At 38.7% G+C, this 26,353-nt stretch overlaps 1 protein-coding gene across 2 annotated transcripts; it reads left to right on the top strand.

Annotated features, from left to right (window-relative positions):
• Positions 1-5,733: 5,733 nt before the first annotated feature.
• On the top strand, positions 5,734-26,307 carry LOC110536470 (interferon-induced GTP-binding protein Mx2). 2 transcript variants are annotated; one of them, XM_021622241.3, is made up of 13 exons: positions 5,734-6,612; positions 7,437-7,633; positions 10,427-10,561; positions 10,947-11,101; positions 11,269-11,407; positions 11,564-11,762; positions 11,856-11,934; positions 13,164-13,286; positions 14,020-14,152; positions 14,419-14,577; positions 24,870-24,946; positions 25,162-25,371; positions 25,790-26,307. In XM_021622241.3, the coding sequence occupies exons 1-13, from the start codon at positions 6,608-6,610 to the stop codon at positions 26,024-26,026; spliced, it is 1,848 nt and encodes a 615-aa protein (XP_021477916.2). In that variant the 5' UTR covers positions 5,734-6,607; the 3' UTR covers positions 26,027-26,307. The 2 variants fall into 2 exon arrangements, 1 of the variants encoding a protein (XP_021477916.2); XR_016484724.1 differs by lacking the exon at positions 24,870-24,946.
• Positions 26,308-26,353: the final 46 nt, after the last annotated feature.

Raw genomic sequence — 26,353 nt, 5'->3', positions numbered from 1 at the left:
ACAGACATCAGGCAAAAATCTGAGAAAAAAAATCCAATCAGGAAGTGGGAAATCTGAGGTTTGTAGTTTTTCAACTCAGCCCCGATTGAAGATACAGTGGGATATTGGTAATCTTGCACTTCCCAAGGCTTCCACTAGATGTCAACAGTCTTTAGAACATTGTTTCAGGCTTCTACTGTGAAGGGGGGCTGAATGAGAGTTGCTTGGGTCAGGTGTCTGGCAGAGAGCCACGGGCGCGGTCATGTGAAAGTTACCTCTCGTTCCATTGCTTTTCTACAGACAAAGGAATTCTCCGGTTGGGACATTATTGAAGATTTACGTTAATCAATCTATAGGATGTTGTTTTGTACTTCATTTAATATGTTTCTACAACCAATAATATCACTTTTTGGACTTTGGACCTTTCCGCTGGACTTGCACGCGTGTTTGGATTTGTTTACCAAATGCCCTAACAAAAGGAGGTATATGGACATAAATGATAAACTTTATCGAACAAATCAAACATTTATTGTGGAACTGGGATTCCTGGGAGTGCATTCTGATGAAGATCATCACAGGTAAGTGAATATTTATAATGCTATTTCTGACTAATGTTGACTCCACAACATGGCGGATATTTCTTTGGCTGGTTTGGGCTCTGAGCGCTGTACTCAGATTATTGCATGGTATGCTTTTTCCGTAAAGTTTTTTTGAAATCTGACACAGCGGTTGCATTAAGGAGAAGTTTATCTAAAGTTCCATGTATAATAGTTGTATCTTTTATCAATGTTTATTATCAGTATTTCTGTAATTTGATGTGGCTCTCTGCAAAATCACTGCAGTGCTACTGAACATAACACGGCAATGTAAAATGAGATTTTTGGATATAAATATGCACTTTATCGAACAAAACATACATGTATTGTGTAACATGAAGTCCTATGAGTGTCATCTGATGAAGATCAAAGGTTAGTGATGCATTTTATCCATATTCCTGCTTTTTGTGACTCCTCTCTTTGACTGGAAAAATGGCTGTGTTTTTCTGTGACTTGTTGGCGACCTAACATAATCGTTTGTGGAGCTTTCGCTGTAAAGCCTTTTTGGAATCAGACACTGTGGCTGGATTAACAAAAATGTTATCTTTAAAATGGTGCCTAATACTTGTATGTTTGAGAAATTTGATTTATGAGATTTCGGTTGTTCCCCTCTGTGGGAGAGATGGAGGCCTGGTTACTGTCACCTCCCACCAGTCTGATCTGACCATTCTGATCCTTACAGGACAGTCATGAAATTGCAGATGTCTGATTTCAACCAATCACATTAAACAATGTTTTTGATTTCTGCACTCAGTGCGCTTTCATTAATAAACATTTCCTATAATAATTTATTACAGCGTAAAACACTTTTGTTCTATTCTTCACATGCATCTGTTTTACATCTAATTATCATTGTCTTTAATCTTCAGATCCAACTGTTGCTCCCTGTGTCCCTTCCCCTTAGTGAGTAAGTTATTTATGTTTGGGGGGGGGGGGGGGGGGGGGTTCGGGCTAACTGTCATCAGCATTTGGCCCCGAGGAGCATTCCTTCGGAGATGAGACCATAGACCAAACTATTTAATAAAATTAAACAATAATAAATAAAAGCCCATAATGCATTCTATCTCTGGTGTTCATTCATTTAAGCCAGTACTCGATGAAACTGTACTTTAGTGTGCTATTCTGTACATTACAATGCACTTTTAAATTAAATGTTGTAGGATTTAATACAATTTATTGTGGCGCATTTGAGGGGTAGCCCCGACCTGGTCTTGAACACAGGTCCCTGCAACTGTCAGTCTAACACCGTCAGGGTCGTTCGACCAATTAGGTGCCTTTTTGGAGTGTAACTTGGTAAAAAACAAACATGTTATTTCACCTAATTTTAACATTCTGTCATAAAGACCACATGTCATTTCACCTCATTTTAACATTCTGTCATAAAGAGCACATGTTATTTCACCTAATTTTAACATTCTGTCATACTGAGCACATGTTATTTCACCTCATTTTAACATTCTGTCATAAAGAGCACATGTTATTTCACCTCATTTTAACATTCTGTCATAAAGAGCACATGTTATTTCACCTCATTTTAACATTCTGTCATAAAGAGCACATGTTATTTCACCTCATTTTAACATTCTGTCATAAAGAGCACATGTTATTTCACCTCATTTTAACATTCTGTCATAAAGAGCACATGTTATTTCACCTCATTTTAACATTCTGTCATAAAGAGCACATGTTATTTCACCTCATTTTAACATTCTGAGTGTGCTATTCTGTACATTACAATGCACTTTTAAATGAAATGTTGTAGGATTTAATACAATTTATTGTGGCGCATTTGAGGGGTAGCCCCGACCTGGTCTTGAACACAGGTCCCTGCAACTGTCAGTCTAACACCGTCAGGGTCGTTCGACCAATTAGGTGCCTTTTTGGAGTGTAACTTGGTAAAAAACAAACATGTTATTTCACCTCATTTTAACATTCTGTCATAAAGAGCACATGTTATTTCACCTAATTTTAACATTCTGTCATACTGAGCACATGTTATTTCACCTCATTTTAACATTCTGTCATAAAGAGCACATGTTATTTCACCTCATTTTAACATTCTGTCATAAAGAGCACATGTTATTTCACCTCATTTTAACATTCTGTCATAAAGAGCACATGTTATTTCACCTCATTTTAACATTCTGTCATAAAGAGCACATGTTATTTCACCTCATTTTAACATTCTGTCATAAAGAGCACATGTTATTTCACCTCATTTTAACATTCTGTCATAAAGAGCACATGTTATTTCACCTCATTTTAACATTCTGTCATAAAGAGCACATGTTATTTCACCTCATTTTAACATTCTGTCATAAAGAGCACATGTTATTTCACCTCATTTTAACATTCTGAGTGTGCTATTCTGTACATTACAATGCACTTTTAAATGAAATGTTGTAGGATTTAATACAATTTATTGTGGCGCATTTGAGGGGTAGCCCCGACCTGGTCTTGAACACAGGTCCCTGCAACTGTCAGTCTAACACCGTCAGGGTCGTTCGACCAATTAGGTGCCTTTTTGGAGTGTAACTTGGTAAAAAACAAACATGTTATTTCACCTCATTTTAACATTCTGTCATAAAGAGCACATGTTATTTCACCTAATTTTAACATTCTGTCATACTGAGCACATGTTATTTCACCTCATTTTAACATTCTGTCATAAAGAGCACATGTTATTTCACCTCATTTTAACATTCTGTCATAAAGAGCACATGTTATTTCACCTCATTTTAACATTCTGTCATAAAGAGCACATGTTATTTCACCTCATTTTAACATTCTGTCATAAAGAGCACATGTTATTTCACCTCATTTTAACATTCTGTCATAAAGAGCACATGTTATTTCACCTCATTTTAACATTCTGTCATACTGAGCACATGTTATTTCACCTCATTTTAACATTCTGTCATACTGAGCACATGTTATTTCACCTCATTTTAACATTCTGTCATACTGAGCACATGTTATTTCACCTCATTTTAACATTCTGTCATAAAGAGCACATGTTATTTCACCTAATTTTAACATTCTGTCATAAAGAGCACATGTTATTTCACCTCATTTTAACATTCTGTCATAAAGAGCACATGTTATTTCACCTCATTTTAACATTCTGTCATAAAGAGCACATGTTATTTCACCTCATTTTAACATTCTGTCATAAAGAGCACATGTTATTTCACCTCATTTTAACATTCTGTCATAAAGAGCACATGTTATTTCACCTCATTTTAACATTCTGTCATAAAGAGCACATATTATTTCACCTCATTTTAACATTCTGTCATAAAGAGCACATGTTATTTCACCTCATTTTAACATTCTGTCATAAAGAGCACATGTTATTTCACCTCATTTTAACATTCTGTCATAAAGAGCACATGTTATTTCACCTCATTTTAACATTCTGTCATAAAGAGCACATGTTATTTCACCTCATTTTAACATTCTGTCATAAAGAGCACATGTTATTTCACCTCATTTTAACATTCTGTCATAAAGAGCACATGTCATTTCACCTCATTTTAACATTCTGTCATAAAGACCACATGTTATTTCACCTCATTTTAACATTCTGTCATAAAGACCACATGTCATTTCACCTCATTTTAACATTCTGTCATAAAGAGCACATGTCATTTCACCTCATTTTAACATTCTGTCATAAAGAGCACATGTTATTTCACCTCATTTTAACATTCTGTCATAAAGAGCACATGTTATTTCACCTCATTTTAACATTCTGTCATAAAGAGCACATGTTATTTCACCTCATTTTAACATTCTGTCATAAAGAGCACATGTTATTTCACCTCATTTTAACATTCTGTCATAAAGACCACATGTCATTTCACCTCATTTTAACATTCTGTCATAAAGACCACATGTCATTTCACCTCATTTTAACATTCTGTCATACTGAGCACATGTTCAACTTAATAAAAATCACATCTTAAGATGTAAATATATATATATATATATATATAGTAAGGGCCTATTAAAGTAATAGGGATTGAAATAATCCTAAATCAGCCATAAATCCCCTTTGTGACAGGGGGAATGCAAGCTTGTTGTGTGCAACAGAGAGGGGCAATTGAAAACAAGCTTCACAAAAAAAAATTGAAATTGTTAGAAACGTTTCTATCCTGTCTATCTACGGTTAACAGGGTTTATGTGTTATGCTCAACTTGCTCAGTTTTCCACCACAAAAACACCAGACAGAGTAGAACCAGCTCACCTGCTTTTGATTTAGATATTCAATGTTTCTTTTGGAGAAAAAAAACTATTCACCATATTAAAACAAGAGTTCAGTTCACGTAACAGGGTAGACCTTAAAATGAGGGACATGGTTGCGTTACAACGATTGTGAGACTTGGAGAAATTTTTGGGGGCTTAGGTGGATTAAAATCATCCTAGAAGATATGTCAAAATTATGAATTAGCAAGTCTTTATTCATATAACACAATCGGATTTATTGAATTGTTCATGTGGTCTATATTAAAGGGCACTTCATGCAATATCACAGGCTTTTGAAAAATTCTATATTTGTGCACAATTTATACTTAAAATATCGAACTGACGCAAAAGGCACTAATTTCATGGAACGACCCTTTAAACCAATATGCCAAAAAAGGTCAAAACCTCTTTTGAAAAGTCGCTAGGTATTGTACAGTCACTACACTACACCCTTTCTTCGTCTACAGAAAACAGTTTAATTGGCCTCACTCAGTGCAATCCCATTTCTGACACCAATGTAGGTCTCTGGCGAAATCAGGGGTGACCCTGGCCAAGACTTGAACCCGGAAACCTGAGATTTTTAAGAATGATTTTTTTGTTGTTGTTGCTAAAGATGGCAAAAACACACACAAAAATACATTAAGAAACACATTTTTAATGAGACAAAGTTTAACTGACGAAGGTGAATGTAGGTGAGAATGTCAGGGAAGCAGCCATACAGTTTATAGATCTCAATAAAAGTCGGATGGTTCTAAAATGATTACGGTTTATATCGATTGCATTCTTCAAAATGTTGCCAACTGAAACTGTTATGTAAAGCCGTTATTGTTGCTGAGTTGATCAGTGAAACCGATGATCTGATTGGCTCTTCCTATAGAGATAAAAGTTACGTCCACTCACTGTTTCCTTTCTCCGCCAGGGATCTGAAATGTTGAACTGACTGATTTCACCTTGATTTTCTTCTGCCTCATTAAGAAATTTGACCGAGAAGAGAATTTTGGGGAATTTTAAAACACTTCTGTTTGTTTTTTTCTGATTTTTTGTATAATCCTATCCAAGTCTATAAACTGACAATTTTACGAATACAAGTAGCTTTGTACCCTAGGCATTACCATCCTGTGTTAGTGGGCGTGATTGAAATCAAAACCCAACCATTAAATATGCCAAGGAAAGTGGAGACGTCATCGATTCCTTAAATCTCAGATATTCTCGTAAAAAAAAAAAAAATGATGACTTCATGACCAAAGTTATCCAATTTACAGTTTTTAGTCGATTCTGGGACTCAAACGGACGTTAATGACTTCCACCACTCGCCAGATAGACCGTTTATTTTACCAGGTTTATTTGTTTATTTTTGCTTAATGCCCCTTTAAATTCCGTTTTTTTAAGTATTTTGTTATTGTAAACTTATTAGAGATCACTTTGGAAGTAGAAAACAGACAGCACACATTTTTTTTAGGGGGGGGGGGCAAACTTCTAAATATTTACCCCTGACACCCAAACTACTTCAATTTGCAAGTTTGACCGTTGGTGTAAGTAGAATGTTCTAGAATGCCACCAATATTATTTTACAACTCCGAGGATATCACCATCAGCAATCAGGAAAAAGAATGGGTGGTGTGCAAGCACTTTGGAACAATATCACAACTACGCTGAGGTTTATGGGTATTCGGGACAAAATGCATGTGATTGAGCCGTCGTTTTCATAGAAGTGATTTCATCCAAGAGAACATACTCTTATTAACTTTTTTTTGTTGTTTCCTTGGCAATTCACTTTTTTAAAAATGAGGTGAGATTATTTTAAAACGAATCCAAACCACTTGTTGAATAGTTCTTGTGTACAATATTTTGATATTTTATATGATTTTGTTGATACAAATTCTAAGTTTAGGAACTGGGCATGTACATAAATTACAACAGTAAACAGTCATAATCTAAATGTAAAATGTGATTGAATGATATATTGTGTTGAGAGGGAAAGGATAATAAACAAGGTAATGTTAAATAAACAAATCATGAGGATGGATCAGGTGTAACGTTATTGCAGGTTGTGACAATGACATACTGGCTTCATTTCTAACTTCTTTAGGCACCGTAACAATGTACAAAAACACTGTATTGCTCACAAAATGTGAAGATATTCTGAAAACTCTCATTTATTTAAAAAATAATAATAATATATATTTTTTAAAATTAAAATAAAAAAAATCTGCATGTGTAACTACATTTTTTCACGCAATAATACATCGGCTGAATGTTTTGAATACCTGCATTTGGCAAAAGGATTCAACCTTTAGTCCATGATAATTATTCATGCATATATTAAGTAAACAGTGTGAAAGTGTGTAAATCTAACTGTAATTAATAGAACATGTGTTCCTTTGTGCATTGTATGTTCCAATTAGTGGAAAATCTATTTAGCCATACATTGGTCATTTCAAATAATCATTCATCCTTTCAATCAACCAACAAATCAAATGTATTTATAAAGCCCTTTTTTACATCAACCGATGTCACAAAGTGCTTATACAGAAACCCAGCTTAACCCCCCCCCAAACAAGCAAGCAATGCAGATGTAGAAGCACATTTCATTGCTTTAAATGCTTTTTCCAGTGAACCAATAAGTGGACAATTCCAGGACCAGATGGCTGAGCGGGTCAGGCCCTACATTGACTTAATAGACTACCTGAGATCCATTGGGATAGAGAAGGAGCTGCCTCTGCCATCCATTGCTGTGGTGGGAGACCAGAGTTCAGGAAAGAGCTCTGTGCTTGAGGCCCTATCTGGGGTGGCACTGCCCAGAGGGAATGGTAAGATACTCTGTTCTGTGGCGTCTAATGTTATTATGGAACTATAGGCTATATAGCGATCCAGTTATCGAAACTGTTCCATTACTTGAGTGAATGTTAATTTTTTTGGCGATATTTCTTTGTTTTGTTGTTGGTCTATTTTGACAAAAAAAAGCTTCGTTATAAATGTAAACTAGATTATCCTTGTGACATTGTTACCAACAAGGATATACTATGACATTTAAAATACTTAATTTAATAAAACAACAAACTTAAAAAAAAAAAAAAACAGTTTTTAATACTGGTGCATTGACTTACTTCTGCTGTGCATTTATCCCTCCTGGCTGCCCTAACAGTGGTATACTGTTGTCCCCACTTCAAATAGCAATTCCACGCATGTACCTAACAGAGTTTCCACAAGACCTGACACAGATCCAATGGCGGACTGGCCGTCGGGAGCACCGGGACATTTCCCGGTGGCCTGAGGGTAATTTTGGCCTGCGGTGAATAGTCAATTTAACCAGCAATAATATAGCAAGCAGGAATAGACTACCTGAGATTCATTGGGATAGAGAAGGAGCTGCCCCTGCCAGCTGCCCCTTGTCTGTTCCTAGGCCGTCATTGAAAATAAGAATTTGTTCTTAACTGACTTGCCTAGTTAAATAAAGGTAAAATAAAAAAATTAGTTGACGGAGAATCCACGCCTCAGGCGCGACTAGAATCCACGCCTCAGGCGCGACTAGAATCCACGCATAAGGCGCGACTAGAATCCACGCATAAGGCGCGACTAGAATCCACGCATAAGGCGCGACTAGAATCCACGCATAAGGCGCGAATCTCGCTGCAGTGTCCCCGCACCAAAAATGACATCAGGTCTCTCCGCAACGCACATAGCCAACCGTCTACGGTCTACCTGCCTCTCTACAGATAACATTTGAGACAAGTCGCACGGCGAAATGGACGGTCAGAAGAGGGAAGGTGGAGCAGAGAGGGAGAGAATATAACAAAAAAGAGAAAGGCCCTTGCCACAGACGCTGCAAAATAAGTGACATGTTCGCCAGTAAGGGACCAGGTCAGTCAAAAACACTAGCTAAACCACTGACACACACACACACACACACACTAACACCCAGCATGTCTAACTAAGTAGCCTAGCTAATAATAGTGATACAACGGCCGGTAGACTAAACAGTTTGCACGTCTTACGTCTTCGTGGAGGAATTATATCATAGCAATGAGTGCAACATAGCGATCATAATATGACATTGAAGGCAATATGTTTCAACTAGTAAAAAAAAAGTCAGTCTAGACTATGGACTTGCCAGCATTAGGTCATGACTCATGCCACATAAACTAGGGAAAGTGCACATCCACTGTATAGCGAAACAGGCTACAGTAACCTAACCATAAAACATAATGAACGCAACACAGTAGCCTGTGTGACACAGCACAGGCAATGACAAAGATCATTAACACCATTAGTACCATTATTACAAGTTACTACAATCATATACAGCTCTGGGAGAAATTAAAAGAGGCCACTCCAAATTAAAAGAGGCCACTCCAAATTAAAAGAGGCCACTCCAAATTAAAGAGACTACTCCAAATGAAAAGAGGCCACTCCAAATTAAAAGAGGCCACTCCAAACAAATTAAAAGAGGCCACTCCAAATTAAAAGAGGCCACTCCAAATTAAAGAAGACCACTCCAAATTAAAAGAGGCCACTCCAAATTAAAAGAGGCCACTCCAAATTAAAAGAGACCACTCCAAATTAAAGAAGACCACTCCAAATTAAAAGAGGCCACTCCAAATTAAGATAGGCCACTCCAAATTAAGAGACCACTCCAAATTAAGAGACCACTCCAAATTAAGAGACCACTCCAAATTAAGAGACCACTCTTAATGTAGCCTACTGATACACTAATGATAGTGAGTATGATAATATAATATTTTCTTTGCAAAGGTGCAGAAGGAAGCAGCAGCACTAGAGCTTCAGGTGCTCCTGCAGAACGTGGAGATGGTGGTCAGTTCAGAGTCAGACTCGGAGCAGGAACCTTCAGAGCACAAACCTAAACATGGAGGCTATGATTTTAGATTAATATGTGCTTTATTATGAGATTATCAGTAGGACTATAATCGGGGAGGGACATACAAATCGATGACTGCACAAGTAATACAAGTTTAAGTTATTTACAATGTTAATCTCATTCTGCAGAGCAACTAGATGTGCAGAGAGAGAGAGAGAGAGAGACAGAGAGAGAGAGACAGACAGACAGAGAGAGAGAGAGAGAGACATACAGAGAGAGAGACAGACAGACAGACGAGAGAGATAGAAAATAGAAAGGGACAGCGAAAGCACTGAAAATCCATTTCATTATGTTGCCCGTCCTCAGTCCAAGGATTTGTTTTGTGTGTCTAGCCTTGTACATTTGTATGTGCTATGATTGGTGTATTCCTAGAGAGTTTATGAGGGTGCACCCATAGCACATACATTACCTTGAAAACTCAGTGTTCAGATAGGCTACTTGTTGGTCAGTCCCAAATGTTTTTATTTTGTAATGTGGATAACTTTCTTCCCAGATGAACATAGTGGCCAAATTTATAACCAGTTTGGTATCCGTTACATCAACAAATAGGGTTAGCCTACAAAATTAGTGTTCTGGTGGTTTGCGTGAACAGGGTGGCTTGGGATGGAGTCAAATTCCCGGCCTGAATGATTGTTTCAGTCTGCCCCTGCACAGATCAATGCTCACCAGAAAAATTTTAATTTTTATATAGCGTTGGTTGTATTGTAATTTCATGTTAAATTTTCAGGTATCGTCACCAGGTGTCCACTGGAACTCAGACTCTGTTATGTCAGTGGAGTGGCGTGGAAGGCTGTCATCTCATACAGAGACAAACGTATTAATATTGGTGACCCCTCAGAAGTCGCGGGACACGTTAAAGAAGGTTAGACTAAATGTTACTATTTGTATAATCTACTTAAAAAAAAAACAGCATAAACTCTTGTAGAAACGATGTATTGCATAAAAAAAGTGTTAGATTAAATGTTACGATTTGTGTAATCTATTTAAAAAATAACATCAAATCTTGTAGAAACGATGTAAAGTCTTATTTAAATCAGCCACCAATTGTGCAAGTTCTCACACTTAAAAAGATGAGGTCTGTAATTTTCATCATATATACACTTCAACTATGGCAGACAAAATGAGGGAGAAAAAAAATCCAGAAAAATCACATTGTAGGATTTTTAATTAATTCATTTGCAAATTATGGTGGCTGACTAAATACTTTTTTGCCCCACTGTACATATTTCTTCAATTTGATTTAACAGCCCAGAACGAGTTAGCAGGAGAGGGAGTGGGTATATGTGATGAACTGATCAGTTTGAAGATCATGTCCTCTTCAGTGTGTGACCTGACACTGATAGACTTACCTGGGATCGCCAGGGTACCAGTACAAGGACAACCCGAAGACATTGGAGCCCAAGTGAGACTTGATTTTGATAACTTTCGGATTTTAGCCAATCTTTTTTTTCGATTCAAGTAGTGTGATATCGACATATCAATACATTAAAAACATCCATAAAAAGTGACATTACCAAAGATTGATAAAACAAAACCACACCAGTCATGTCTTCTGGCTTTTCTCTCTAGATTAAACGTCTCATTCTGAAAATATTATCAAAACAAAAAACCATTAACTTGGTGGTGGTGCCATGCAATGTTGACATAGCAACAACAGAAGCTCTGAAAATGGCCAAAGAAGTGGATCCTGAAGGCACAAGAACTCTGGGTAAAGAAATCATACAAAGTAGACTAAATAATAACAACATACTACAGGGAAGGTTTATTTGCACTGAAATGTCTTCAATGTGTTGTTGTTGTTGTTGTTGTTGTTGTTGCTCTAAGAGTAATGTTTTCCTTATGCGTGTCTTTTTCTGTCTTACAGCCATTCTGACGAAGCCAGACCTGATTGACAGGGGGACAGAGAAGGACGTGTTGGACATTGTTCGCAATAAAATCATCCCTCTCAATATGGGCTACGTCATTGTGAAATGTCGTGGTCAGAAACAAATTAACGATGGCGTCACCATAAATGACGCCATCGAGGAGGAGAGGGACTTCTTCGAAAATCACGACGAATTCAGGTGAACCGTTTACCCGTTTCTCGACCTCTTGACACTCAAGGTACAATGTATGTTCTTCCACTATATCTTGTCTCTCTCTTTTTCAATGTATAGCTCCCTCCTGGATGAAGAAAGGGTAACCACCAAGTGCCTAGCCGCTAGACTCACCCAAACCCTGGTCAACCACATCCAAGTTAGGCCAACTTCTAATCATCTGTCCCTTATGCATTCTAGTTTGGAATGGAGGGAGTTATTTGCTTAAGGAGCACAGTTAGATGTGCTAGATAGATAGAACACTTCCACATCCCATCCCCAGGGGGCAGTAGCAACCAGAATAGGTGCTTAACCTCTATTGACACCCCATCCCGTGAACGGGACCGTTGTCATCATCTGACAATAATTAGCATAACGCAACAGACATAAATCTTCCTAGAATATATTCCTATTGATGAAAATCACAAGTGAAATATATTGGAACACAGCTTAGCCTTTTGTTAATCACCCTGTCATCTCAGATTTTCAAAATATGCTTTACAGCCGAAGCTAGACAAGCATTTGTGTAAGTTTATCGATAGCCTAGCATAGCATTATGTCCAGCTAGCAGCAGGCAACCTTGTCACGAAAATCAGAAAATAAATCAAATTAAATCGTTTACCTTTGATGAACTTCGGATGTTTTCACTCATGAGACTCCCAGGTAGATAGCCAAAGTTCATTTTTTCCCAAAATATTATTTTTGTAGGCGAAATAGCGCCGTTTGTTCTTCACGTTTGGCTGAAAAATCGACCGGAAATTGCGGTCACGACAACGCCAAAAATATTCCAAATTAGCTCCATAATATCGACAGAAACATGGCAAACGTTGTTTATAATCAATCCTCAAGGTGTTTTTCAAATATGTATTCGATAATATATCAACTGGGACAATTGGTTTCTCAGTAGAAGCGTTTGGAATAATGGCTACCTCTGTATTTTACCTGAGAATTTCTCTGGGAGCATCAGGTGACCACTTGCGCAATGAAGCCGCCTACCGGTATTCTTCAACATAAATGCGTAAAACTACGTCACAATGCTGTAGACACCTTGGGGAATACGTAGAAAGCGTAATCTGGTTGATCGGGCATTCACAGCTCAATAGGGACACATCGGAACGCAGGGCTTTCAAAAGATGAGTCACTTCCGGATTGGATTTTTCTCAGGCTTTATACTCACAGACAATATTTTTACAGTTTTGGAAACTTTAGAGTGTTTTCTATCCTAAGCTGTCAATTATATGCATATTCTAGCATCTTGTCCTGACAAAATATCCTGTTTAATTTGGGAACGTTATTTTTCCAAAAATGAAAATACTGCCCCCTAGTACCAACAGGTTTCTTGAACGACAATAATGTTATATATCATATATATATTTTTTTGTCTTTCAGAAATCCATGCCACAGATGGCTGATCAGATAAAACAGCAGCTGTGGGTTTATCAGACGGAATTGACTAAGTATGAGGGTGGTCCTCCCGTGGATCCTGTAGGGAAGAGGAAGTACCTTATTGAGGTGAGTAATCACTCAACCTATCAGCTGTCATCATTAATATAAAGTTGTATCGGTATGAATCGGGCGCCGATTCATTTTCAAATAAAATAAAAGCTTGAGTCTGTAAAGTTGGTTTAAAAAAAAAACCCACATCACCTGTTATTTACTGTGGTCTGTTTCACCTGTTATTTACTGTGGTCTGTTTCACCTGTTATTTACTGTGGTCTGTTTCACCTGTTATTTCCTGTGGTCTGTTTCACCTGTTATTTACTGTGGTCTGTTTCACCTGTTATTTACTGTGGTCTGTTTCACCTGTTATTTACTGTGGTCTGTTTCACCTGTTATTTACTGTGGTCTGTTTCACCTGTTATTTACTGTGGTCTGTTTCACCTGTTATTTACTGTGGTCTGTTTCACCTGTTATTTACTGTGGTCTGTTTCACCTGTTATTTACTGTGGTCTGTTTCACCTGTTATTTACTGTGGTCTGTTTCACCTGTTATTTACTGTGGTCTGTTTCACCTGTTATTTACTGTGGTCTGTTTCACCTGTTATTTCCTGTGGTCTGTTTCACCTGTTATTTACTGTGGTCTGTTTCACCTGTTATTTACTGTGGTCTGTTTCACCTGTTATTTACTGTGGTCTGTTTCACCTGTTATTTACTGTGGTCTGTTTCACCTGTTATTTACTGTGGTCTGTTTCACCTGTTATTTACTGTGGTCTGTTTCACCTGTTATTTACTGTGGTCTGTTTCAGGTGATAAAACAGTTCAATTACAAGATTGATCAGCTGTGCAGAGGGGAGCTGAAGAACGATGAAAATCTATTCATTAACATGCAAAACATATTTGCAAAATGGTTTGAAAAGCTTGGACACTCCAGGGCAGGTTGTAAGTACACCATTTTAAATCGATAAACAGGTTATTGATCGGGATATTGCACAGCAATAACTATTTTCACTTTATTTCACAAATATTCATAGTTTGTACTTATACTATAAACATATTTAATGCTGGTAAGTGTGTAAGCATGCACCCCCTCATAAATCAATTCTTATTCGCAATAAGTAATGGAACACAATAGTATTTATTTCTCATTATTTAATTTATTTTACCCCCCCCAAAAATGATTATAACTTCCATTTCCCTCAATTTAGACCACAAAATGACCCAAGATGTGGTCAATGAATTTGACCAGAAGCACAGAGGACGAGAACTCCCAGGTTTCAATAACTACACTTTATTTGAAAGTGTAGTTCAGAAACTGGTGGGGGAACTGAAAAATCCAGCTATGGACACACTACAGAAAATCAAAGGTACTTTCACTTCATTTTTTACTATACTGATTTTGTTTTTAATACACTAATATTTGGCAAAAAAATATTTCATCATGTCATAGCTTCAGGAACAGTGAGGGACAGTGAGGGACAGTGAGGGACAGTGAGGGACAGTGAGGGACAGTGAGTGACCATTTAGATATCAATATTTCATCATGTCATAGCTTCAGGAACAGTGAGTGACAGTGAGGGACAGTGAGGGACAGTGAGGGACAGTGAGGGACAGTGAGGGACAGTGAGGGACAGTGAGGGACAGTGAGTGACCATTAGATATCAATGTTTCATCATGTCATAGCTTCAGGAACAGTGAGTGACAGTGAGTGACCATTAGATATCAATATTTCATCATGTCATAGCTTCAGGAACAGTGAGTGACCATTAGATACCAATATTTCATCATGTCATAGCTTCAGGAACAGTGAGTGACAGTGAGTGACCATTAGATACCAATATTTCATCATGTTGAGGGACAGTGAGGGACAGTGAGTGACCATTAGATACCAATATTTCATCATGTCATAGCTTCAGGAACAGTGAGTGACCATTTAGATACCAATATTTCATCATGTCATAGCTTCAGGAACAGTGAGTGACCATTAGATACCAATATTTCATCATGTTGAGGGACAGTGAGGGACAGTGAGTGACCATTAGATACCAATATTTCATCATGTCATAGCTTCAGGAACAGTGAGGGACAGTGAGGGACAGTGAGGGACAGTGAGGGACAGTGAGGGACAGTGAGTGACCATTAGATATCAATGTTTCATCATGTCATAGCTTCAGGAACAGTGAGGGACAGTGAGGGACAGTGAGGGACAGTGAGGGACAGTGAGGGACAGTGAGTGACCATTAGATATCAATGTTTCATCATGTCATAGCTTCAGGAACAGTGAGTGACAGTGAGTGACCATTAGATATCAATATTTCATCATGTCATAGCTTCAGGAACAGTGAGTGACCATTAGATACCAATATTTCATCATGTCATAGCTTCAGGAACAGTGAGTGACAGTGAGTGACCATTAGATACCAATATTTCATCATGTTGAGGGACAGTGAGGGACAGTGAGTGACCATTAGATACCAATATTTCATCATGTCATAGCTTCAGGAACAGTGAGTGACCATTTAGATACCAATATTTCATCATGTCATAGCTTCAGGAACAGTGAGTGACCATTAGATACCAATATTTCATCATGTTGAGGGACAGTGAGGGACAGTGAGTGACCATTAGATACCAATATTTCATCATGTCATAGCTTCAGGAACAGTGAGTGACAGTGAGTGACCATTAGATACCAATATTTCATCATGTTGAGGGACAGTGAGGGACAGTGAGTGACCATTAGATACCAATATTTCATCATGTCATAGCTTCAGGAACAGTGAGTGACCATTAGATACCAATATTTCATCATGTCATAGCTTCAGGAACAGTGAGTGACCATTAGATACCAATATTTCATCATGTCATAGCTTCAGGAACAGTGAGTGACAGTGAGTGACCATTAGATACCAATATTTCATCATGTTGAGGGACAGTGAGGGACAGTGAGTGACCATTAGATACCAATATTTCATCATGTCATAGCTTCAGGAACAGTGAGGGACAGTGAGTGACCATTAGATACCAATATTTCATCATGTCATAGCTTCAGGGACAGTGAGGGACAGTGAGTGACCATTAGATACCAATATTTCATCATGTCATAGCTTCAGGAACAGTGAGGGACAGTGAGTGACCATTAGATACCAATATTTCATCATGTCATAGCTTCAGGAACAGTGAGGGACAGTGAGTGACCATTAGATACCAATATTTCATCATGTCATAGCTTCAGGAACAGTGAGGGACAGTGAGTGACCATTAGATATCAATATTTCATCATGTCATAGCTTCAGGAACAGTGAGTGACCATTAGATATCAATATTTCATCATGTCATAGCTTCAGGAACAGTGAGTGACCATTTAGATACCAATATTTCATCATGTCATAGCTTCAGGAACAGTGAGTGACCATTAGATACCAATATTTCATCATGTCATAGCTTCAGGAACAGTGAGTGACCATTAGATACCAATATTTCATCATGTTGAGGGACAGTGAGTGACCATTAGATATCAATATTTCATCATGTCATAGCTTCAGGAACAGTGAGTGACCATTAGATACCAATATTTCATCATGTCATAGCTTCAGGAACAGTGAGTGACCATTAGATACCAATATTTCATCATGTCATAGCTTCAGGAACAGTGAGTGACAGTGAGTGACCATTAGATACCAATATTTCATCATGTTGAGGGACAGTGAGGGACAGTGAGTGACCATTAGATACCAATATTTCATCATGTCATAGCTTCAGGAACAGTGAGTGACCATTAGATACCAATATTTCATCATGTCATAGCTTCAGGAACAGTGAGTGACCATTAGATACCAATATTTCATCATGTCATAGCTTCAGGAACAGTGAGTGACCATTAGATACCAATATTTCATCATGTCATAGCTTGAGGGACAGTGAGGGACAGTGAGGGACAGTGAGGGACAGTGAGGGACAGTGAGGGACAGTGAGTGACCATTAGATATCAATGTTTCATCATGTCATAGCTTGAGGGACAGTGAGGGACAGTGAGGGACAGTGAGTGACAGTGAGTGACCATTAGATACCAATATTTCATCATGTCATAGCTTCAGGAACAGTGAGTGACAGTGAGTGACCATTAGATACCAATATTTCATCATGTCATAGCTTCAGGAACAGTGAGTGACCATTAGATACCAATATTTCATCATGTTGAGGGACAGTGAGTGACCATTAGATATCAATGTTTCATCATGTCATAGCTTGAGGGACAGTGAGTGACAGTGAGTGACCATTTAGATATCAATATTTCATCATGTCATAGCTTCAGGAACAGTGAGTGACCATTAGATACCAATATTTCATCATGTTGAGGGACAGTGAGTGACCATTAGATATCAATGTTTCATCATGTCATAGCTTGAGGGACAGTGAGTGACAGTGAGTGACCATTTAGATATCAATATTTCATCATGTCATAGCTTCAGGAACAGTGAGTGACAGTGAGTGACCATTTAGATATCAATATTTCATCATGTCATAGCTTCAGGAACAGTGAGTGACAGTGAGTGACCATTTAGATATCAATATTTCATCATGTCATAGCTTCAGGAACAGTGAGTGACAGTGAGTGACCATTTAGATATCAATATTTCATCATGTCATAGCTTCAGGAACAGTGAGGGACAGTGAGTGACCATTTAGATATCAATATTTCATCATGTCATAGCTTCAGGAACAGTGAGTGACAGTGAGTGACCATTAGATACCAATATTTCATCATGTCATAGCTTGAGGGACAGTGAGTGACAGTGAGTGACCATTTAGATATCAATATTTCATCATGTCATAGCTTCAGGAACAGTGAGTGACAGTGAGTGACCATTTAGATATCAATATTTCATCATGTCATAGCTTCAGGAACAGTGAGGGACAGTGAGTGACCATTTAGATATCAATATTTCATCATGTCATAGCTTCAGGAACAGTGAGTGACAGTGAGTGACCATTAGATACCAATATTTCATCATGTCATAGCTTCAGGAACAGTGAGTGACCATTAGATACCAATATTTCATCATGTTGAGGGACAGTGAGGGACAGTGAGTGACCATTAGATACCAATATTTCATCATGTCATAGCTTCAGGAACAGTGAGTGACCATTAGATACCAATATTTCATCATGTCATAGCTTCAGGAACAGTGAGTGACCATTAGATACCAATATTTCATCATGTCATAGCTTCAGGAACAGTGAGTGACCATTAGATACCAATATTTCATCATGTTGAGGGACAGTGAGTGACAGTGAGTGACCATTAGATATCAATATTTCATCATGTTGAGGGACAGTGAGTGACCATTAGATACCAATATTTCATCATGTCATAGCTTGAGGGACAGTGAGTGACAGTGAGTGACCATTAGATACCAATATTTCATCATGTCATAGCTTCAGGAACAGTGAGTGACCATTAGATATCAATATTTCATCATGTTGAGGGACAGTGAGTGACAGTGAGTGACCATTAGATATCAATATTTCATCATGTCATAGCTTGAGGGACAGTGAGTGACCATTAGATACCAATATTTCATCATGTCATAGCTTCAGGAACAGTGAGTGACCATTAGATACCAATATTTCATCATGTCATAGCTTCAGGAACAGTGAGTGACCATTAGATACCAATATTTCATCATGTCATAGCTTCAGGAACAGTGAGTGACCATTAGATACCAATATTTCATCATGTCATAGCTTGAGGGACAGTGAGTGACCATTAGATACCAATATTTCATCATGTTGAGGGACAGTGAGGGACAGTGAGTGACCATTAGATACCAATATTTCATCATGTCATAGCTTGAGGGACAGTGAGTGACCATTAGATACCAATATTTCATCATGTTGAGGGACAGTGAGGGACAGTGAGTGACCATTAGATACCAATATTTCATCATGTCATAGCTTCAGGAACAGTGAGTGACCATTAGATACCAATATTTCATCATGTCATAGCTTCAGGGACAGTGAGTGACCATTAGATACCAATATTTCATCATGTCATAGCTTCAGGGACAGTGAGTGACCATTAGATACCAATATTTCATCATGTTGAGGGACAGTGAGTGACCATTAGATACCAATATTTCATCATGTCATAGCTTGAGGGACAGTGAGTGACAGTGAGTGACCATTAGATACCAATATTTCATCATGTCATAGCTTCAGGGACAGTGAGTGACCATTAGATACCAATATTTCATCATGTTGAGGGACAGTGAGTGACCATTAGATACCAATATTTCATCATGTCATAGCTTGAGGGACAGTGAGTGACAGTGAGTGACCATTTAGATACCAATATTTCATCATGTCATAGCTTGAGGGACAGTGAGTGACCATTTAGATATCAATGTTTCATCATGTCATAGCTTCAGGAACAGTGAGTGACCATTAGATACCAATATTTCATCATGTCATAGCTTGAGGGACAGTGAGTGACCATTAGATACCAATATTTCATCATGTCATAGCTTCAGGAACAGTGAGTGACCATTAGATACCAATATTTCATCATGTTGAGGGACAGTGAGGGACAGTGAGTGACCATTAGATATCAATATTTCATCATGTCATAGCTTCAGGAACAGTGAGTGACCATTAGATACCAATATTTCATCATGTCATAGCTTGAGGGACAGTGAGTGACCATTAGATACCAATATTTCATCATGTCATAGCTTCAGGAACAGTGAGTGACCATTAGATACCAATATTTCATCATGTCATAGCTTCAGGAACAGTGAGTGACCATTAGATACCAATATTTCATCATGTCATAGCTTGAGGGACAGTGAGTGACCATTAGATACCAATATTTCATCATGTCATAGCTTCAGGAACAGTGAGTGACCATTAGATACCAATATTTCATCATGTCATAGCTTCAGGAACAGTGAGTGACCATTAGATATCAATATTTCATCATGTCATAGCTTCAGGAACAGTGAGTGACCATTAGATACCAATATTTCATCATGTTGAGGGACAGTGAGGGACAGTGAGTGACCATTAGATACCAATATTTCATCATGTCATAGCTTCAGGAACAGTGAGTGACCATTAGATACCAATATTTCATCATGTTGAGGGACAGTGAGGGACAGTGAGTGACCATTAGATACCAATATTTCATCATGTCATAGCTTCAGGAACAGTGAGTGACCATTAGATACCAATATTTCATCATGTTGAGGGACAGTGAGGGACAGTGAGTGACCATTAGATACCAATATTTCATCATGTCATAGCTTCAGGAACAGTGAGTGACCATTAGATACCAATATTTCATCATGTTGAGGGACAGTGAGGGACAGTGAGTGACCATTAGATACCAATATTTCATCATGTCATAGCTTCAGGAACAGTGAGTGACCATTAGATACCAATATTTCATCATGTTGAGGGACAGTGAGGGACAGTGAGTGACCATTAGATACCAATATTTCATCATGTCATAGCTTCAGGAACAGTGAGTGACCATTAGATACCAATATTTCATCATGTTGAGGGACAGTGAGGGACAGTGAGTGACCATTAGATACCAATATTTCATCATGTCATAGCTTCAGGAACAGTGAGTGACCATTAGATACCAATATTTCATCATGTTGAGGGACAGTGAGGGACAGTGAGTGACCATTAGATACCAATATTTCATCATGTCATAGCTTGAGGGACAGTGAGTGACCATTTAGATATCAATGTTTCATCATGTCATAGCTTGAGGGACAGTGAGTGACAGTGAGTGACCATTAGATACCAATATTTCATCATGTCATAGCTTCAGGAACAGTGAGTGACCATTAGATACCAATATTTCATCATGTCATAGCTTCAGGAACAGTGAGTGACCATTAGATACCAATATTTCATCATGTCATAGCTTCAGGGACAGTGAGTGACAGTGAGTGACCATTAGATATCAATATTTCATCATGTTGAGGGACAGTGAGGGACAGTGAGTGACCATTAGATACCAATATTTCATCATGTCATAGCTTCAGGAACAGTGAGTGACCATTAGATACCAATATTTCATCATGTTGAGGGACAGTGAGGGACAGTGAGTGACCATTAGATACCAATATTTCATCATGTCATAGCTTCAGGAACAGTGAGTGACCATTAGATACCAATATTTCATCATGTCATAGCTTCAGGGACAGTGAGTGACCATTAGATACCAATATTTCATCATGTCATAGCTTCAGGAACAGTGAGTGACCATTAGATACCAATATTTAATCATGTCATAGCTTGAGGGACAGTGAGTGACAGTGAGTGACCATTAGATACCAATATTTCATCATGTCATAGCTTCAGGAACAGTGAGTGACCATTAGATACCAATATTTCATCATGTTGAGGGACAGTGAGGGACAGTGAGTGACCATTAGATACCAATATTTCATCATGTCATAGCTTCAGGAACAGTGAGTGACCATTAGATACCAATATTTCATCATGTTGAGGGACAGTGAGGGACAGTGAGTGACCATTAGATACCAATATTTCATCATGTCATAGCTTGAGGGACAGTGAGTGACCATTAGATACCAATATTTAATCATGTCATAGCTTGAGGGACAGTGAGTGACAGTGAGTGACCATTAGATACCAATATTTCATCATGTCATAGCTTCAGGAACAGTGAGTGACCATTAGATACCAATATTTCATCATGTTGAGGGACAGTGAGGGACAGTGAGTGACCATTAGATACCAATATTTCATCATGTCATAGCTTGAGGGACAGTGAGTGACCATTTAGATATCAATGTTTCATCATGTCATAGCTTGAGGGACAGTGAGTGACAGTGAGTGACCATTAGATACCAATATTTCATCATGTCATAGCTTCAGGAACAGTGAGTGACCATTAGATACCAATATTTCATCATGTTGAGGGACAGTGAGGGACAGTGAGTGACCATTAGATACCAATATTTCATCATGTCATAGCTTGAGGGACAGTGAGTGACCATTTAGATATCAATGTTTCATCATGTCATAGCTTGAGGGACAGTGAGTGACAGTGAGTGACCATTAGATACCAATATTTCATCATGTCATAGCTTGAAGGACAGTGAGTGACCATTAGATACCAATATTTCATCATGTTGAGGGACAGTGAGTGACAGTGAGTGACCATTTAGATATCAATATTTCATCATGTTGAGGGACAGTGAGTGACAGTGAGTGACCATTTAGATATCAATATTTCATCATGTTGAGGGACAGTGAGTGACAGTGAGTGACCATTAGATACCAATATTTCATCATGTTGAGGGACAGTGAGTGACAGTGAGTGACCATTAGATACCAATATTTCATCATGTCATAGCTTGAGGGACAGTGAGTGACAGTGAGTGACCATTAGATACCAATATTTCATCATGTCATAGCTTGAGGGACAGTGAGTGACCATTAGATACCAATATTTAATCATGTCATAGCTTGAAGGACAGTGAGTGACAGTGAGTGACCATTAGATACCAATATTTCATCATGTCATAGCTTGAAGGACAGTGAGTGACCATTAGATACCAATATTTAATCATGTTGAGGGACAGTGAGGGACAGTGAGTGACCATTAGTGAGGGACAGTGAGTGACCATTAGTGAGGGACAGTGAGTGACCATTAGTGAGGGACAGTGAGTGACCATTAGATAGAACACACACACACACATGCTATTCTTTGGATGTACATCATTACATGATTTACTTTTGATATATAAATATTTTTTTTAAACACACAAAACACTTAATTACCTCCACATGATACTGATCCTCACTCCGTGGTGGGGGGGTTCGGGTGTAGGAGGTGAATGACACAGCCGTCCAGAGACCCCCTGCTAGTCGAAGACAACAAACACTCCCATTCATGTTTTTCATTTTTCTTTCCATTTGTATGTCTTGTAAATGTTTTGGATGCTTTGAAAATACATAATGCCTGAATGTCAATAAAGCAACATTAAATAGTACCTTAGTGGTGGAGGGAAGGGAATTGAATAGTGCCTTAGTGGTGGAGGGAAGGGAATTGAATAGTGCCTTAGTGGTGGAGGGAAGGGAATTGAATAGTGCCTTAGTGGTGGAGGGAAGGGAATTGAATAGTGCCTTAGTGATGGAGGGAAGGGAATTGAATAGTGCCTTAGTGGTGGAGGTAAGGGAATTGAATAGTGCCTTAGTGATGGAGGTAAGGGAATTGAATAGTGCCTTAGTGATGGAGGTAAGGGAATTGAATAGTACCTTAGTGGTGGAGGTAAGGGAATTGAATAGTGCCTTAGTGATGGAGGTAAGGGAATTGAATAGTACCTTAGTGGTGGAGGTAAGGGAATTGAATAGTACCTTAGTGGTGGAGGTAAGGGAATTGAATAGTACCGTAGTGGTGGAGGTAAGGGAAATGAATAGTACCTTAGTGGTGGAGGTAAGGGAAATTAATAGTACCTTAGTGGTGGAGGTAAGGGAAATGAATAGTACCGTAGTGGTGGAGGTAAGGGAAATGAATAGTACCTTAGTGATGGAGGGAAGGGAATTGAATAGTACCTTAGTGGTGGAGGTAAGGGAAATTAATAGTACCTTAGTGGTGGAGGTAAGGGAATTGAATAGTGCCTTAGTGGTGGAGGTAAGGGAAATGAATAGTACCTTAGTGGTGGAGGTAAGGGAATTGAATAGTGCCTTAGTGATGGAGGTAAGGGAAATGAATAGTACCTTAGTGGTGGAGGTAAGGGAATTGAATAGTGCCTTAGTGATGGAGGTAAGGGAAATTAATAGTACCGTAGTGGTGGAGGTAAGGGAATTGAATAGTGCCTTAGTGATGGAGGTAAGGGAATTGAATAGTACCTTAGTGGTGGAGGTAAGGGAAATGAATAGTACCTTAGTGATGGAGGTAAGGGAATTGAACAGTGCCTTAGTGATGGAGGTAAGGGAATTGAATAGTGTCTTAGTGGTGGAGGTAAGGGAATTGAATAGTACCTTAGTGGTGGAGGTAAGGGAATTGAACAGTGCCTTAGTGATGGAGGTAAGGGAATTGAACAGTGCCTTAGTGATGGAGGTAAGGGAATTGAATAGTGTCTTAGTGGTGGAGGTAAGGGAATTGAATAGTACCTTAGTGATGGAGGTAAGGGAATTGAATAGTGTCTTAGTGGTGGAGGTAAGGGAATTGAATAGTGTCTTAGTGGTGGAGGTAAGGGAATTGAATAGTACCTTAGTGGTGGAGGTAAGGGAATTGAATAGTGTCTTAGTGGTGGAGGTAAGGGAATTGAATAGTACCTTAGTGGTGGAGGTAAGGGAATTGAATAGTACCTTAGTGGTGGAGGTAAGGGAATTGAATAGTACCTTAGTGGTGGAGGTAAGGGAATTGAATAGTGTCTTAGTGGTGGAGGTAAGGGAATTGAATAGTGTCTTAGTGGTGGAGGTAAGGGAATTGAATAGTACCTTAGTGGTGGAGGTAAGGGAATTGAATAGTGTCTTAGTGGTGGAGGTAAGGGAATTGAATAGTACCTTAGTGACGGAGGTAAGGGAATTGAATAGTACCTTAGTGGTGGAGGTAAGGGAAAACATCATAAGTCCTTAACGTATGCATTTGTATGCGTTTTTCCAGATCTGGTGCAGAAGCACTTTTTTGTTGTGTCCAAAAACAGCTTTGAGAATTATCCTTGCCTTCAGCGTTTTTCAATGGTAACGTAACAGTACATTAACAACTCTGGTATGATCTGTCACAATACACACTGCTCATCCGTCTAAATGCTGTTTTTTTTGTTTTTAACGTAATTTTATTTTGTGAATAGCCGTTTCTACACCTATTACGTGAAATTAGTTGTTTTTACCTCATTTTTAAAAAATATTGGTTTTTATATATATACTACATCCTTACTCTTTGTTTGATCTCCTAGACCAACATTGATGACATCCAGAAACAGCAGTTAACCACTGTGATGGACAGGATCGAGGAGCAGTTTGAGATGGAGATGCAGATGTACACACAGGATGAAATCTTTGCCCGAACACTGACGCCAGCACAGAAGGAAACCCCAGGGAAAACCGACTGCTCAGGTTATGACACCAGGAGCAAGTACCCTGAACTCCTCAATTCATACTTTGAGGTACAACGCAACGCTAGTTTACAACATGGAGATCCAAATGTCAGCAGACATAGATTAAAGAGCGCAGGACGAGTTGTGCCAGGCAGCCGTCTCTAGCGCCAGTGATGACAGATTGTATTTTGAATGAAAAGATGAATTGGAGATGGTTAGGACGGCAGCAGTAGGAATCCCAGCGTGTTGTTAATCTAAGCCAACCCCTTTAATTCTACAAACCGTAGTGGCTAAAATAGCGGACTCTTAAGTCGCTAATTAACCCCCAACTAATTAACCCATAACAACTTCGATCGCTAACTAGCTCTGATGTTCACACGCTAGCTTTGACGAAACCAATGTTTACATCTAAATCGTTAGTCCTCTCCCTCGCGCCTTACCTCTCCCTCCCGCCCTTCCTCTCCTCTCCTGCCTACCTCTCTCTCAGATCGTGGTGCAGCGACTGGCGGACCAGGTGCCCATGCTGATCCGTTACTTCATCCTGAAGGAGTCAGCCAGGATCCTGTCCAGTGAGATGCTGGGCCTGCTGAACAGAGAAGACTTGGACGAGATGCTGAAGGAGGAATCAGAGATTGGCCGGAAACGTGAAGCCTTGAGGGATAAAGTCAAGCGTCTTGGACTGGCCAATAACAAGATCAGTAGCCTCTGGGATCAGAGTGGTTGACATTGTGATGTAACCAACAAGGGCTGAATAACTGTCCCACAATCATTTTACCTGCAATTAATCAACATACAGAATATTTTAAAAGATGGACATTTTAGTGCTGTCAAATTTCAGATTCAGAGCACTGAAAATGATATGCCCATTGTTACAGAACACAACTATACTCTCAAGAGCTCTGGCCTGTTATACTATCATCACATATCCGCAAAATATTTCATCTCAAAATTGACAAATGAAAGATGTTAAGACTGTTTTTGATATGATTAAAACTGACAAATCATCGCTGATGTACAGTGAGTAAACCTTGTATCTCCAAAATGTAAACAG

This window comes from Oncorhynchus mykiss, chromosome 11 (genome assembly GCF_057628025.1).
Source record: "Oncorhynchus mykiss isolate SJ-2025 chromosome 11, ASM5762802v1, whole genome shotgun sequence".
Taxonomy (NCBI): domain Eukaryota; kingdom Metazoa; phylum Chordata; class Actinopteri; order Salmoniformes; family Salmonidae; genus Oncorhynchus; species Oncorhynchus mykiss.
The sequence above is the reverse complement of the archived record's forward strand: the minus strand, read 5'-3'. Positions and strand labels throughout refer to the sequence as shown.